The 16,289-nt window shown below is 39.3% G+C and overlaps 1 protein-coding gene across 1 annotated transcript in view; it reads left to right on the top strand.

The window, feature by feature from the left end:
- LOC131073371 (probable glucan 1,3-alpha-glucosidase) overlaps positions 1-16,289 on the top strand; it is an 87,268-nt gene that overhangs the window by 50,796 nt on the left and 20,183 nt on the right. Inside the window, exons 4-5 of the mRNA XM_059211071.1 lie at positions 7,229-7,439; positions 7,534-7,740. Coding sequence (XP_059067054.1) covers positions 7,229-7,439; positions 7,534-7,740 — 418 coding nt within the window. The remainder of the gene's footprint in view (positions 1-7,228; positions 7,440-7,533; positions 7,741-16,289) is intronic.

The following is a 16,289-nucleotide window of genomic DNA, read 5'->3' as shown; positions in this document are numbered from 1 at the left end:
GCAAGTGAGACCTCTATATTTGTAGGTCCTGGCCAAGGAATAAATCAGGTACGAACTCATAAAGAAAGTCCTATTCGCCTCTAGGTTCCTCAGCTGGTTGTCTAGGTTGTCGCTAATCATCCTGGCCCAGTCTATCATTTTTACTCCATTCATTATTTCATTAATGAAATAGTACATCCAGGGCTCGAATGGGGCTCCTTGAGGATTTCCCATTATTCTGTTGAGTAGAACGATCATGTCTCCAATGTCTTCCTTAAAGTATGCTCTCACTAGACTCTTCCTCTGAAGTTTGGAGGCGCCCTTCCTTGGCTTGTCCAGCCAGGAATGGTTGACTATGGCATCATATTCCTCTAGGTGGTCTTGATACAAACTGTCAGCTTCGTCCTTTGTCACATACACCGTGTTGTGATACTCTGGGATCCTGAAGGCCTCTCTGATGTTCGCCAGCACTCTTCCATCAGGTGCAACAATGTCCTTACTGGTGGGGTTGTAATGTTTAGCACATTCAACCACTAATTCAGTGCATTGCATGGTGGGGAGAAAACCAGCAACATGCACGATCCCGCTCTTCATCATCTTTCGTGCGATTGTGGTAGGCACAAGGTTGTCCAGACCAAACATTCGCTTTTTAAATTCCCTTAAATTGATGTGCCCGAGGTTGGTGTCACTAACATTTTTCCATTTTGAGGTCATCCTTGACTCCGGAGGAGCATCTTTATCCACTTGAAATTTCATAATGCCTAGGATCTGCAAACGAACAATGAAATTTAAGTTAGGAATTAATTTGAAGAAAATAACAGGGCTGCGAAATGGCTAAGTGTTGGAAAATTTCATCTTATTCTCATACCTAGCCAAAAAAACTGAAATTTCATCTTAAAACCCTTCAATCTTCAAGGATGGCTGTGATCGTAAATTAACACCAAGTGTTATAACTCTGAAAATTTCTTATACTTAGCCAAAAAAAATGATTTTCTTCCCCTAGAAATTCAAATAAATTCACTAAAAATCATTTCTCAAATTCTGAAAAATACTCAGAAAATACATAAATCTGCATTATGAATTCAATTTCACCTTTGAATGGATGGAAGTAAGGCTGAAATTTTCTCAAGAACACTCAGAAAATCTAGAAAATATTCAATAATTCTCCCTTATACCTGCTGGCTTCACTCACAAATCTGTGAATCCTTCGTCACGAAGTTTGTCCAACTACCAGCAATCAAAACTTTCTCCAGATGAACTCCAAACTGAAAGTATTTTACTATGCTCTCCTCCTTAATATCTTCGAACTTTCTGGTGTAGAAATGAAGTTACAACGAACTATTTGTAAATAAAGTTGAATCTTCAATTAGAAACACTTAAAATCGTCCAACTCATGTTTCCAAATCCAGCTCGCATTTTGGGAAAGTATTGTCATGTCCTCTAGTTCGAAAATCCTTCAATAATGCAAGTTTCTAATTTGTTTTCAGTTGGTTAACTCGAACTAGGCTTGTAAAAGAAAGTCTTCAAAAATTGCTAATTTAGAACTTAGTTCGAAATCTTTAGTAATCCTCAATATTCCCTTTAAAAAAAACTTTCCATTTTGGATTTAAGTTCGAAATCCTTATCCATCTTCCAATATTCTCCTTTTGAAAACTTTCCATTTTGGTTTCTAAGTTCGAAATCCTCATCAATCTTCCAATATTCTCTTTTTGAAAACTTTCCTTTTTGGTTTTAAGTTCGAAATCCTCATCAATCTTCCAATATTCTCTTCCAAAGAACTTTCTATTTTGGTTTCTAAGTTCGAAATCTTGAAGGATTTTCATGACATCACTTGCATTTTTGTTGATTTTGTTTGACTTTCATGTTTAGGCGGACTTTTGGAGGCTTACCTTCATATTCATCAAACTTGGGCGGACTTTTGAAGGGTCTCCCACATGGCAGACTTTTCAACTAAGGCATAGGGCGGACTTCTATGGAGGCCCCTACATAGGGCGGAGTTTGAAGGCTTCTCCTTCAACATAGCGCGGAGTTTTGGCTACCTTTTCAAGGCATGGCGGACTTTGAGAAGGTCTCCACATGGCGGACTTTTCAACTATAAGGCATAGGGCGGACTTCTATGGAGGCCCCTACATAGGGCGGAGTTTGAAGGCTTCTCCTTCAACATAGCGTGGAGTTTTGGCTAGCTTTTCAAGGCATGGCAGACTTCTATGGCCTCTCTACATCAACATGGAGGGCGAACTTTAGGCTCTACCTCAACACATGGTGGAGCTTTGCATGTATCATGGAAGGCGGAGTTTGAAGGCTTCTACATGGCGGACTTTTGAGTTTCCAACTTCATAGGCGGACTTTTGAAGACTCTCCCTTGGGCAGACTTTGGTGCCCCCTCCACCTTGTTGCTTGTTAAGGCGGACTTTCAAGGACACTTCCAACACCAAGGGCTATTAAGGCATGGCGGACTTTGATGACTCTTCATCAAGAGCGGACTTCTAACTTAACCTCTACATAGCGGACTTTCTGGAGGTCACCATCATCTTGCTAGGATAGGGCGGACTTTTGAGTGTTGGCCATCAACATAGGGCGAAGTTTTTGGAAGGTTGGCTACTTGCTTAGAGGGCGGAGTTTTGGGCTACCTCCTTAAGCATGGCAGAGTTTTAAGACCACTCTCAAGGCTTCTCCAAGACATGGCGGACTTTTGAACATAGCCTCATGGCGGTCCTTGATCCTCTTCCCCAACATGGCGGACTTTGATGAACCCCTGCCATAACACTCAACACCTTCCATTAGCTAGACTTAGAGAAAATTTTAGAAAATTTCAAAATTTCATAATTTAACCAAATTTAACCAGATTGACTTGAAATTTGAAATCCGTACTTAGGCAAACCCTTTGAAGCGACACAACCCCTAAAATGTAGGGAACTAGCTTTTTAGGTCAAAACTTGGAAATTTTGGGTCCCAGTCGAAGCTGGTCAGTGGTGTTAGTGCAAATCCTAGATTCCCATACCGAAAAAGCAAAAAGCAGGCATCCCTAAAAAATAGGGAAAACTTTCTAAAAATAGCCATACCGGGGATTGGGCTGAAAATGCCAAAAACAAAACTTCCTAAAAAATAGGAAAAAGCAAAAAAAGCAAACTTTCTAAAAATAGAAAGTTGTCCAAATTCGTCCAATTCAATTGCGATCTTCGTCCTCCGGCCTTTCTAAGCACCTTGGTGGTGTTTGTATTCTGGAATCACATTATTTGCAAAAACTGGTGGTGTTTGTATTCTGGAATCACATGATTTGCAAAAACTAACTTTCAATCGTTAGGACCTGAACTGCTCAAAACTGGGCAAGGCTTGGTAAAATTGATGCGGAAGGCCATAGGACACTAACAAAACCCTAGAAAGTGAGAAAAGAGAGGGTCCCCATTTGCAATGGGGCGATGTGTGAAAAAGGTCACAACAGGACCAAATTCTAATATCGATTTGGTTGATCTCTAAAATAACTATTTTGACATTATGAATTGATCAATAGCCGCATCCCTGGCCACTCCAAGCAAATCATCTGTCGAAATTCAGGAGAGCGGAATCCTTTTGCAAGTTTCTTGGAAAAAGAGGGTGAGCCTCTCTGTCTTCACTTGTCTTAAGGTGGAGAGGGAGGGGAAGAGGTAGCCCCAAAAAAACTTTTGCTCATGGGAGTGATATCTTGGTTCCCAGTGTTAGGATTATTTCCTTTCTCGTTCCCTGAATTATACTTTACAACTGAACCATCACCTGTAAAATCTGAACTATTAGACCTCCAAGTCGCCACATTGGCCCTTTTCTTTTTCTTACTCTTACCCTTCACATTAGGAGGAGGGGAGGCACCCATCTTTTGGGAATTAGACTCATTATCTTCGATATTCCACTCCTCATCCCTAGTCTCTTCATTCTCTGTCTCAGTATCCATGTCATCCCCTGTTTTAGAACTTGACTCCTTATCATCATCTGGAGGGAAGCCACCCTTCTGAACCCAAGCTTTGGAAGGAGAGGGAAGGGTCTTGACATGCTCAAGTAAGAGGAGGATTAAACGCTCATGCAGAATAGGGTTCCTTGCATTCTTACTATGCTCTTTAATCCCCAACTCCAATGAAGCCAGCAAGTAATACGGAAATGAAACCTTTTGCTTATGCCTAAAGTGGTTTAACAAAGTAAAATGAAAGTCGAAAACATTAGTATATCTTGCATCCAAGGAGAAGTATTGCATAATTACCTTGACCATAAGTGCCTAGATAGGTTTGAGGGATTTGACTTGATAGCCTCCATTTGCTTTCTTAACTAGTTTATTGCCCTCCTTCCCTTTGAGGAATTTTTGCACAGCCACCTCAAAGGATTTCTTGTCTTCAAAAGATTTTTCTTCCCTCCATTGAGAGCCTAGTAATCTCTGTGATGAGCTCTTTAGAAATCTCCACATTCTTTCCAGAGGCTGAAAGTGTTTGATCCTTCCATCCTTTAAAGAAATTTTTTGAAGCTTTATGATCAGAAACATGGAGGCGTTCTAAGTAAGGAGTAACATTACCCTTCTTCAGAATTTTCCAAACCTTTGCATTTCTCTTGACATTGTCACACGTCAATGGGTCAATCGTGTTCCTTTCATCACCCATTATCACGTCGATTGAGAGAGAGCCCAAGAATCACCACCGGTAGCCTACCCTACAAGATCATAGCTGACATAAACACCTAGACAACCACTAAGCCTCCCTGATTGAGCAAACTATCTCATCCACCTGGAGTAGAAATGCAACAACGTTTTCATCCTCCTTCGCCTTCAAACTGATCTCTACAAGTTTGAAGTTTTGCTTCCTTGACATTCTCATCTCCTTCATAGATTGTATTCAATTTGATCAACACAACCTTAGATGTTTTACAATGCATTACTTTCACATACTCACAGTTAGTCAAATCACAAATGATAGCATTCCTAGCCCTAGCATTGTTCTCTCTAGCTTTCTTGTCAGCCTAATCCCTTGGGGGGGTTTTAGGGAACTCATAACCATCTATAACAGATTGCCAAACCTCAAAACATAGCCCCATTGAATAGGACTCCATCCTTGTTGAGACATGGACCAGCTAGGACTCGAACCTAGGACCTTCCATACGCTGCTGGAGTGCTCTACCACTGAGCTACTGGCCCCTCTTGGACCAGTCCATCGTTGGTCCAGGTGTGGCTTATTTCCAACACCAACACCCCCCCTTAAGCCACACCTCTCGTGTGCTTGGGGCTCCTAGCCTGGACCTGGCTCTAATACCATGTTGAGACATGGACCAGTTAGGACTCGAACCTAGGACCTTCCATATGCTGCTGGAGTGCTCTACCACTGAGCTACTGGCCCCTCTTGGACCAGTCCATCGTCGGTCTGGGTGTGGCTTATTTCCAACACCAACAATCCTTCCACTCCAAAGAGCATAATTGGATCCATCAAAAAACTTTCTTGAGCAATTGAGTATACTATCTCAGATCAACCTCAAGCTTTTAAGCTTCATCCACATAACCTAACTCTAATACCAATTGAAGGGCACGCAATATTGAATGAACATGAATCAACAAATTCGCTTATCTTAAGATCTTAAATGATGCAACAATTAAAATATGTAAAACAAAACACACCTACACAATGAACACCATATGTACGTGGAAACCTAGGATGGCAAAAACCACAACGAGAATAGCTGGTTGGATCTACTGCCTAAATCCAGTCTCACAAGAATAATGAATCACTTACAAAGATTAAGTGGGCATCAACCTACTGGAGACAACAATCTCCTTATTTATTGTGAGCACCAATCCACAAGAGACACCAATCTCAAATGCCTAGGTCTAAGCAACAACTCATTAGCTAGGACCTCAATCTCAACAATATGAATGATATGGTTTTAGGACCTTCAACATACAACTTGCCTCTGATCAAATCAGCTTCAATATAATCTCCTCTGAACCTTATGATATTTCGATAATAGTGCACATGAATCAAGAACTCACACTCTATCTCATTTTCCAGTTTGCATGATATGAACTTGTATCCTTAGAAGGACATCAACATTATCACAACTATGCCATGAAATGAATCTAGGACACACATATATATGTGTCACAATTACAAGTCGGTCTAAGCATAATTAATCATTTACAAGTTGGCCATACAGCTTTTCTTCACCAAACATGTAGTAGCTTAGGTCCTAAATAGCCTATACACACATCAATGCAAGTGCCACACGCTTCTCATGGAAGCTTAAGTAGGTCCAAAAGGTTGTTCACCTGCAGTCTCCGTTAGACACACACACTACACTTCATCTGCAAGTCAGCCATATCAAACTTGTAATAGGTCTGGCTCAATAAGCTCATACACAGTTCCTCACAGGAAAACACCTCATGTGGATCCTACAGAGGATCTATCTGATTGTAAGGAATATCCACCCTTTATTTCGGGCAGCACTTACTCAAAACAACTGCTGGCTAATTCCAAAATATGAACAGGGTCTGTCAGCAACACAATAGCTAAACTGGTGAAACAAACATTGTGTTCTGCTACACTTGAATTCCGAAAACAGTGGATATTGATAGAACACGTGTAGGCATACTCTCCTTGCAAACCACAATTTGCAACTCTCAGCAAGTTACCAGAGCAAGTGCACCATGATAGTACAGACATGTCTCATCCAATTTTGCAGTCATATCAATCAATGGGACTGCATAAGACTGCTGCTGCTCAAAATGCTTTGACATGACATGACAAGTAACATAACTTCTTCAACCTTACAGATACAGCTTAAGTAAGCAACATCACTGAAAACTTGTGTCCAATAGTCTCCTTCTGAGACAGCTTCCTTTTTGACATCAATGACAATTTTTGTTCAACATATGCAGTATGATTTCTAGTTGATTTATATTGACCCATATTTCATGAGCAGTGGTTTGCAAGAACTTGTCTATCATGAGTAATAACAGTCCACTTGGCATTCATTGCATGCAAAATGATATACATTCACGGGTGGCACATGTTTAGTAGATAAACAAGCTGATGTATGAAACTATACATTATGGACATGTATGTGTCTTTTGCATTTTTTCTTTTAGAGTCTAACAGGTAGTTTTGAAAGCATTATTTGTGTATGGACAATAAGGATTTGCTCATAATTGAATGTTGTTAATATCAAACATTGGAAAGAAAAATAATTATTATCCAAGGAAAATATCCACAGCAGTCCAACACATTTTTTTACCATTTGTTTGCAGGGATCGAATGACCAAGCTGATTCGAGAGGCAATTCACATTCGTTATGCATTGCTTCCATATTATTACACACTATTTAGAGAGGCTAGTGTTACTGGAGCTCCAGTCATGCGTCCCCTGTGGATGGAGTTCCCAAATGATAAATTAACATTTTCTAATGATGAGGCATTTATGGTTGGAGGCAGTATGTTGGTCCAGGGTATTTACAGCAAGGTGATGCAATTTTTGTGTATAGGGATTTTGTTAATGATTTGGAGGCATTGGCTTCTTTGTTATAACAAGTATTTCATATTTTTTATGATTTCAGGGAGCTACTTCCATCACAGTCTATTTGCCAGGTTCACAGTATTGGTATGACTTGAGAACTGGAGCTGTGTATACTGGAGGTGAACACTATAAGTTGGGTGTCTCTGATGAGAGCATACCTGCTTTCCAGAGAGGTGGGACTATTATTCCTCGCAAGGACAGATTTCGGCGCAGCTCTACTCAAATGACTGGGGATCCTTACACACTAGTATGTGTCACCAGCCTCTATGTTATTATCTGTTTGTTCTGCAGCTTATAAGTCTCCTCTAATAGCACTTAAAATCTGCAGGGTCAATGGAGGAAGAAAAAGAGTGAAGATTAAGAAACACATATAGGACATTTACAGTAATATTGTCATTATTCATTTTTTCAATCAATGTACACTAGAGGTACATAAAAAGCACCAAGAGGTGGTTTAACCACCCTCACAACCTCCAATGAACCTCGCCTTGATTAGTTGGGTCTGGTTATTCACACTCAAGAGACAGAAAAACATAGGAAGGATAATAACCCAAAGAAATAAATGTGAGCATTTCCAACATTGCCACTAAATGAGTGGTTTGTTACTTAAGAAATCTGAAATAGTAATTTAAAACTCATTTGATTGAAAGTTAGAGAACTTGAAATCCTACATAATTAGATCATGATGTACTTCTTTAGATGGTTAGCAAGTATATACTAGAGGAATACGAGAAATATTAGTGCTAGACAAGTGAAATTGCAACATGCCCATGCACATGCTTCTAACATTTTATCTAAATGGTAGGAGGACAAAGCATCAACAATTTTGTTCTTGGAAGTTGAATCTTTTAATTTTTACCTGTTACTCTCATTTTGATCAATTTTGGTGACTTGTTGTGATGTTTTCACTTATTGCCCCATTGCAAATGGGGACCCCCTACTTTTTAGGCCCTCTCGATCTTTTAGTTTTGGTTTTTGGGTCTTTTCACGACAATCTCGTCAATCCTCTTAGTTCGTAAATGTTTGGGGGTCAATTTGATCAAGTTTGCAACTCGTTTGAGCAATTTGGCTAAGTCTGGAGTTTGTTTTGTCCATCATCCTTCGGACTTGGATTTGAGGCCTTTCCTTTAGGGTTTTGGAAAAACTGAACATTGCATTGGAATCAGGACCCTTCAAGGAATCCGCCAATGAAATTTGAGCGAATTTTGAGAAAATTTCTATTTTTTAAAAAGTTCCTATTTTTTAGGGATTTCATTGCCTCCCGGATTGTCTTTATTTCGCCAAAAATCAAACTTACTATTTTTAGTAAGTTTCTATTTTTACTAAGCGCTTTCTTGACATGTTTTGCCCTAATCTTAACATTTTGAAGCACTTACTATTTTTTGTAAGTCTATTTTTGGCAAGTTCTTCATAGGCAGGGGTCTCAACACTGAAGATTAGTATTCCTGAATATTTGTCTAAATTTGGATGGTTGAAAAAGTAGGCAGTTGATCGAAAAATGGCTGTCTTAATTCATTCCAGAAGTGGAAAGGCATTGAAAAAAAATCTCCTAAGGCATGGAAATCCACTTCAATCCAAGATGGCATCCCGATCTGGAAAGTGCAAAAATGGCTAAGTCTGGTAAAATCCAAGAGAATCCTTACCTTGGCAGTGAATGGATAGCAAAGATAACATGGGTGCTGAAGTGAGGTCATGCAGGATTTTTCCTCCATGACAATTTTCCTTCACCCTATTGATTTAGTGCCCAAGCATGGAGGTGGGTGCCGAATTGAGGGTTCCTCCACACCATATTTTCCTCCACCCCCAAAATTCCATCACCCATCTGTTTTAGCACACAAAGGAGAAGAAGAGCCCTCGAGTGAGGGTGTGGAGGAATTTTCCTCCATGCCACTTTTTTCCTCCATCATGCCAAAATTCCGCCCAGACAGGAAGTTGGGCACCAAAACAGGGGTGTAAAGGAAAAGTCATTGAAGTCAACATTCCTCCACTGCATGGAATTTGTGCCCAAGGATAAAGAGGAGTGCCAAACCAAGGGAAGGAATTTCCTTCTTGTTGTGACCTTTTCACACATCGCCCCATTGCAAATGGGGACCCCCTCTTTCTTGCTTTTTGCACTGGTTAGGTTAGGGTTTTGGCAGCTTAGTGGACAATTCTGAGTTTATCGTGCCCGAGTCTCGGAATTTTGATCATGCCTATTGTCGTTTAGGTTTTTTTGAAGTTATAGGGTCAAGCACATAAAGTTGAGATTTTAAATGATCTTAATTTTGTCCAAGTGTAGACCTTTTGAGCATTAACGTGGTTCTGAACGTCCACGTCGGTGATTTTAAAGTGCTAAGGTGTTTCAAGACCTTTTGGAGTTGTTTTGTCACTCCTAGGAAGTTATTCAAGTTGATTTTGCACTTTATCCCGATAGGTTTCCTTGTTTTTCGCTCAAATTTTTGATGAATTTGCCGAAGTCCAAATGAGTTTTATTGAGTTTTGAAGTTTTCTAGTGGTTTTGAGTGGAAAAATCATCATTTTCCGGATGAAAATCCATATTTTAAGGGTTAAAAGGTCAAAAGTCCACACTAGAGGTTCTTTTCCCCTCATATTCCTGACTACCCATGATATTCCCCCACTCAAAATCCGGACTAGACATGGATTTCCCTTGGAATTTAGACATGCCCCATTTTTCCACCATTGAGAATCCATACTAGGGTCGATTTTCCCCAGGATGCTTTAATTTTGACTAAGTGTTGGGATTTTATCCTGACTACCTTCGTTTTTCCACTGGGAGTATGGCTAAGGTTGTGGATGACATTTGTGATGATTCCATACCTGGATCGATTTTCCACCAGGATTTTTTGTGACAAGATTTTGTGGATTTTTATGCAGATATTCATTCCAGACCCTGGGCGATTTTCCACTGAGAGTGATTTTGATGATTTTGTGTCCGGATGAATGTCCAAACTAGGATCGATTTTCTCCCAGGGGGGCATTTTTGTGCAAAATGATGAAGTTTTAATTGGAAGTTTCATTCTAGACTCAAATTGATTTTCCCCTGAACCCATTTTTGTGCAAGTTGATGAAATTTTGATAGGGATTTTTATCCCTATTTGGATCGATTTTCCCCTAAGGGGATATTTTAATAATTTTTAATGATTTTTGTTGGGATTTTTATCCCAAGTTAAATCGATTTTCCCCCATTGGCCATTTTTTATTTAAATTTTGAAATATTTTAATAAATGAGCCTCATTTAATTGTTTTTGATGAAGTGCGACGATTATTTAAAAATAAAAAACAATTAACAACTGATTTGCAATGAGCATTAAATGAATTTTACCTTCTAGAAGCAAATCGATTTTTGCCAAGCAAGTATAAGAACTAGTTTTTTATCCCACATTGCTTGTGTGGTGAAAGTTGATGGTGAAAGCAAGTTTAAAAGGAGAGATCCCAGCATTATTTTATTATTATATTTGTCAAGTGTATGCTTGCAAAGGCGATTTTGATGAAGTCTCAAGTTGACACATTGGGTTGAAGATTGCTTTGTTGCCCATTTTTTCTTCATTTCCAGCCCAAGGCGATTTTTATTGGCTGCCATTGGAGTGAATTTGCCACAGATTTTCAGACTTAGATGATTTTTGGTGAAATGGCAATTTTTGGGAGGAAGGCGATTTTGTGTTTGGGAGGTTATACCTCCATTTTTGGGTGATTTTCTTCCTTGGTGTGTGCCGCCATTGTTGCAAGCTTGCTGGTTGATGTTTTCAGATCTGTTATTTGCCTCCATTGCTGAGATTTATACCTTCATTCTGGCTGGAAGTTTGATTTTCAGACTTCACACTTTGTTCCCAGCCCATTTGTGCCTAGGGCAATTTTGCCTAGAGGCTGATTGGAGGCATTTTTAGTCAATTTTCAGAGCTCTTTTAGTTGTTATAGGTCTGAAAACTCCATTGTAGGCGGCTGTCCTCAGAAATCTTCATTTCCAGGCACCTACCCATTTGGGCGATTTTGCTTGGAGCTCATTCCTTTGTCATTTATTGATCGTTTTCAGGGATTTTCACTGCTTTGCAAGGTGCTGGTAAGTCTTAAACAACTAATTTTCAGACTTGTCCTCAGAAAACTTTATTGTTACCAGCCATACTTACATTCCTGGATATGATTGCTTTCATCATTAAGGTCGATTTTCATCAAGTTTGTGCACATTTGGGTGATTGTAACATGTTTTTTAGAGATTAATTTGTGAAATTGCAGGTTGTCTTTAGATTTGTTGGCAGCCATTGTTGACTTCGGAAGGTGTCTTTAGACATAGTTTTGTGTGAAAACACAACCTTTCACACCTTTCCTTAGTCATTGTTGATCCAGTATACTCCTTTGCTCTCCAATTTGAACATATATTCTAAGTATAAGGAGGTGTTTTCAGACTTTGGTTTGAAAATTATTGATTTTAATGAATTTCATGAGAGTTTTATACCCTAACCTTGTCACATTTTTGCATTCAATTGTTGAAATCTATTTGAAATGTGTATTATTTTTCTGATTTCCATACCCAAATTAGTCTAAATCATTAGGAAATCAGAATTTTTATCAGGAATATTTTTTTAAGTTCTAACTTCTAGCTTTGTACAGGTACGATGTATGTCGAAGTCCGGACTCAAGGAAATGAGAGAACAACATAAGATAGTTGAGACTGGATTCTATCCAGAATCCAAGATGTCATCCAGATGGAAAGAGATTACAAACACGAACATGCATTTCCTGAACATGAACCAGATGCGACTGCGTATGTTTGGAATTGGAAGCCAGATTCCTTCCCAAGCCTATGTGAACGTTATGAAGAGTGGCATTTATCAGGCCGCTAGATTTTCGCAATCCATACAGTGCAATGAGCTTATCCTGGAGTGTGCACGATGTTATGATCCTCGCTCCCGAATGATCAAGACTCCTAAGGGTGCCATAATTGCCTACTTTGCTGAGGATGCGATTGCTGAGGTGTTTGGAATTCCACGAGGAGCAGATATGAAAGATATAAACAAGGAGTGGATGATCGAGCCTAGGCCTCATCATTCCAAGGCTCCAAAGATACTCATGTGCACAAACTTCAAAGAGGAATATAGTGATATTCTTGCTTAACTGAGTGATGGGGATGCCGCAGGGTGCAATATACGACGGATGGATGTTCTATTTCATCCAGGATTGTCTAAAAGGAACATTGATAAATTGGTCTAGAATCATAAGTGACAATCTGGACTTTTAGCTGAGGAATGTGGAGCGGTCCAAGTCATTTGCCATGACTTCCTATTTGGTTTACCTGCTTGCACGATTTGTTACATACAAGGGATTGATATGCAAAGGTGCTTAGGAATGGACAAGGACAATTTAGAAGTTATGAGTGCTATCCACAACTAAACATGTATTGAATTGAAGATTATAAAAGAGTGAATGATATATTCACAATGTACATAACGCGAATGTTGCAAGGTGGAGTCCACAGGAGGTTGTCCAAGGAGGCAATGGAGCTAATAAAGAAATATGGATCGTGGTATATACAGTTTCCCACTTTCACATACCTTAGGATTCATGGGTTTCAATCTGAACCCTATAGGCTTCCTAGGTATCCTTCTGACAGAGCAATCTTGTTGGAAGTGGTGAGACAACTTCTTAAATTTGATTCTATCCAGAAGGAAAAGCACAAAACAGACATGTCATTTCCTATTTCAGTTGGGAAGACATTGGAGGTTTGCTAGTCCGCCTTAGCAGCTAGCACAACAAGTGAGGAACTTGCATTCTATCAATTTGCAACATATAAGAGAAGAGAAAGATTTGATCCAGATAAGAAAGTTGGAAGGATCAGGGGAGAAAAGTTCATCCACAAGGTAGACATAGAAGATTATTGGGCCAACTTGATGGACGAGAAAGCAGTAAAGAGAAGAATGTGGTCCAGAATGTCAGTGGATTTCATGAGGAAGTGTGGAATTTTTTTCATTCCTGACCAAGTGTTAGATGACAAGGATTATATTCATCCACAATATGAAAATGAAATGAAGAAGGCAATTCTATTGCCTAATTGTCAGAATCAGAAGAAATAGATTTGAATGTATTGATGAGAGAAGTCTTGAGTTTCTCCCGAGCATGGGTGGATATTCAGATGAACAAGTTAGTTGATATGGGTGTTACCTTCACTTATGAAAGATGAAACCAGAGGAACCCTCTTCCGAAGATGATCAGAGGACTATTAGTGATATCAGGATTCATGCGGATGAGGAGAGTCAAGCTCTCAAGAGAAGGAAGGACACACTAGGAGAAGTCAAGGCTAGAGGGAAGAATATTGAGGGGGTCAAGAAGAAGAAACAAAAGACTATCATTCCTTCACCACCCCTTAGTGTCTCATCAATCAGGAAAATTGAAATGCCAGAACAAAACAAGGGAACTGATCAATGTTCCAACACAGTAATACTACCAAAGAATATTCAGGATTGACATGCCACAACAACATCTGCTCCACCTAATGAGGATGATGATCAACCGGGATCCCCTACTGTCCTTTTGGAGGTTAGTTTGGGAAAGAATGTATGTGATTTGACCAGGGATAATCTTGATGATGATGATGTTATCTCAGCATTGAGAGAGCTTGATCGAGAGGTGTCTGGATGATGGTATGGAGATGGCCGCTATTCCTGATTGGCTGATGAAGAGTATGGAGAAAAGTAAGAAGATGATAGAGGTACAGCCTATTGATGACATTAATGACTACTTAGCTAGGAGCAATAAGGAGCCAGAGCCTAAGAGAGCTAAGATTTTGTCATACATAGCTAGAGATGAGACATGAATGCGGATTGCACAGGTGGTTGTTCCTATTGCAGGTGTGACGATAGACATTGCTACTCCCATGGATTTCCAGATTACTTCAGTTGCCCTTAGCCATACTACAAGAGAGCAGGAATTTCAGGAGGTTGGTGATAACCTTAGGGCAATCAATGCGAGATTGGATAGAGAGATTGAATAAAAAGAGAATATCAGACTTAAAGAGTACATTGCAGGGATAAGGCTTGAGAATCCCACCCTTATTTCCCCTATTGCAATTGATTGTGGACTACATTCACATTATGAGGCAGTGAGAGATACACTCTCAGAGGTGAAGAAATGGATTGAAAATACAAAGAGATAGGCGGATGATTTTCTTACTTAGTTTGTCCAAGCATTTGACAAGACAACAGGGCTCATATTCAGAATACAGTATTTGGGAGGATTTTGGGAAGAATTCAGACCTATTTAGGAGAAGACCATTCCACGCTTTCGAGCTTTGAAGAAGATTTCTAAGTTCACATTGGTTAGGGAGAATGTTGTGCACAGTGGAGATAGATACGATTTCCATGGCTGGTATTGTTCATTAGCCATGAAGAAATCAACTTATGAGAGCGCACAATGAAATTGTGCAGAGATGGAAGGATCAACTCATGATATTCAGTTGAAGATCCTTGCCTCAATTGAGGAGTTATTGGGGGTTGATTTTAGTGAGGCTAGTGGTTTGCACTTGGCAGAATTAAGAGACAAGATGAAATTCATGTATTTCAATCAGTTGGACTCTTTGAAGAAGAGTCAGATAGATGACTTGGTCTTTTTATTGATTCATGTTCATAGTTCGTAGAAGCTCATGCCAGATTGAGAGAACACTTTGGATGCTTGCTCGGATGCATTGGACGTGACTGATTTACAACAGGATACCTTACCCAGCATTTCCGTGGAGGAGTTAGATTCTGTATTGGCTAGATTCTTGGAGTATGCTAGGAGAGAGAGAGATGCAGGACGTAATCTTCTAGAAGATTCCCTATTTGATGACTAGGTATCTTTCTATTGGGCCATATGTTGGTGGCTCTGTTTTTTATGTAAACCCTAATTAGGGCATTTCTAGGGTTTTGTTGGCATGATCTTGGCTCTTGATTTAGTTTTAATCTTGGCCATCCATTTTGTATGAGACTCTATTTATACCTCATTGTTTCTCATTTGAAAGGGAGAGTTTTTGTAGAATTGTTGGTATATGCTGCAGCTATTTGAATATAAATCATTGTTCGACTTGATGGTGATTTTGTCTTTCAAGTGTTGTTTTGCATTCAAGGTTCTCAATTCCTCCAAGTTAGATTAGAATTTGCTTTCAATGTTTGTTAGATTGAATGAAAGAATTGTTGAGTATATTTGTGTGGAATTTATTAATCCATACCACTAGCCTCTTGCTGATTGTAAGTGCGCCTTGCGTGGTCAACTGAAAATTTATGCAAACTTAACTTCAATTATTATGCGTCCCTTGATATGCATCAACTTGGATGGTGTCAATGTTTGATGGTAATGATTTGAAAATCTATAAGTATACCTTAGATGATTGCACTAAGCTCGTGTCAAAATCTGTTCGACTTGATGGTGAGACCTTGTCTAATTTGATTCCACTAAATTTTTTCATCATTTCCTACATTCCTAGGCTTAGAATAGATTTCCTGAACCCTATTCCCTTTAGCCATTTTTTAGTAAGTCTCGAGTCCATAATTACATTGCCATATCCTAAGTTATCAACACACCCATTCCACATTCCATGATAAGAGAAATTGATTCGAACATTTGTGTAAGTCCCTAAGTGAAAACAACAATTCACATCGATCATTGAGTTACCCACTCGTCAAGACTTGACTGTAGAAACCTTGGAATCATTTTAGTTGATCTTACCCTTAGCATCTCAGGTGATTTTGTTCAAGAGAGGGTAAAGTACTTTGGTATTTTATTTTGAATGTTATGTGCATAAAACACACATCAACACTTCCAAAAGAAAAT

Source organism: Cryptomeria japonica, chromosome 9 (genome assembly GCF_030272615.1).
Source record: "Cryptomeria japonica chromosome 9, Sugi_1.0, whole genome shotgun sequence".
Taxonomy (NCBI): Eukaryota; Viridiplantae; Streptophyta; class Pinopsida; order Cupressales; family Cupressaceae; genus Cryptomeria; species Cryptomeria japonica.
This window is presented reverse-complemented; position numbering and strand designations above follow the sequence as displayed.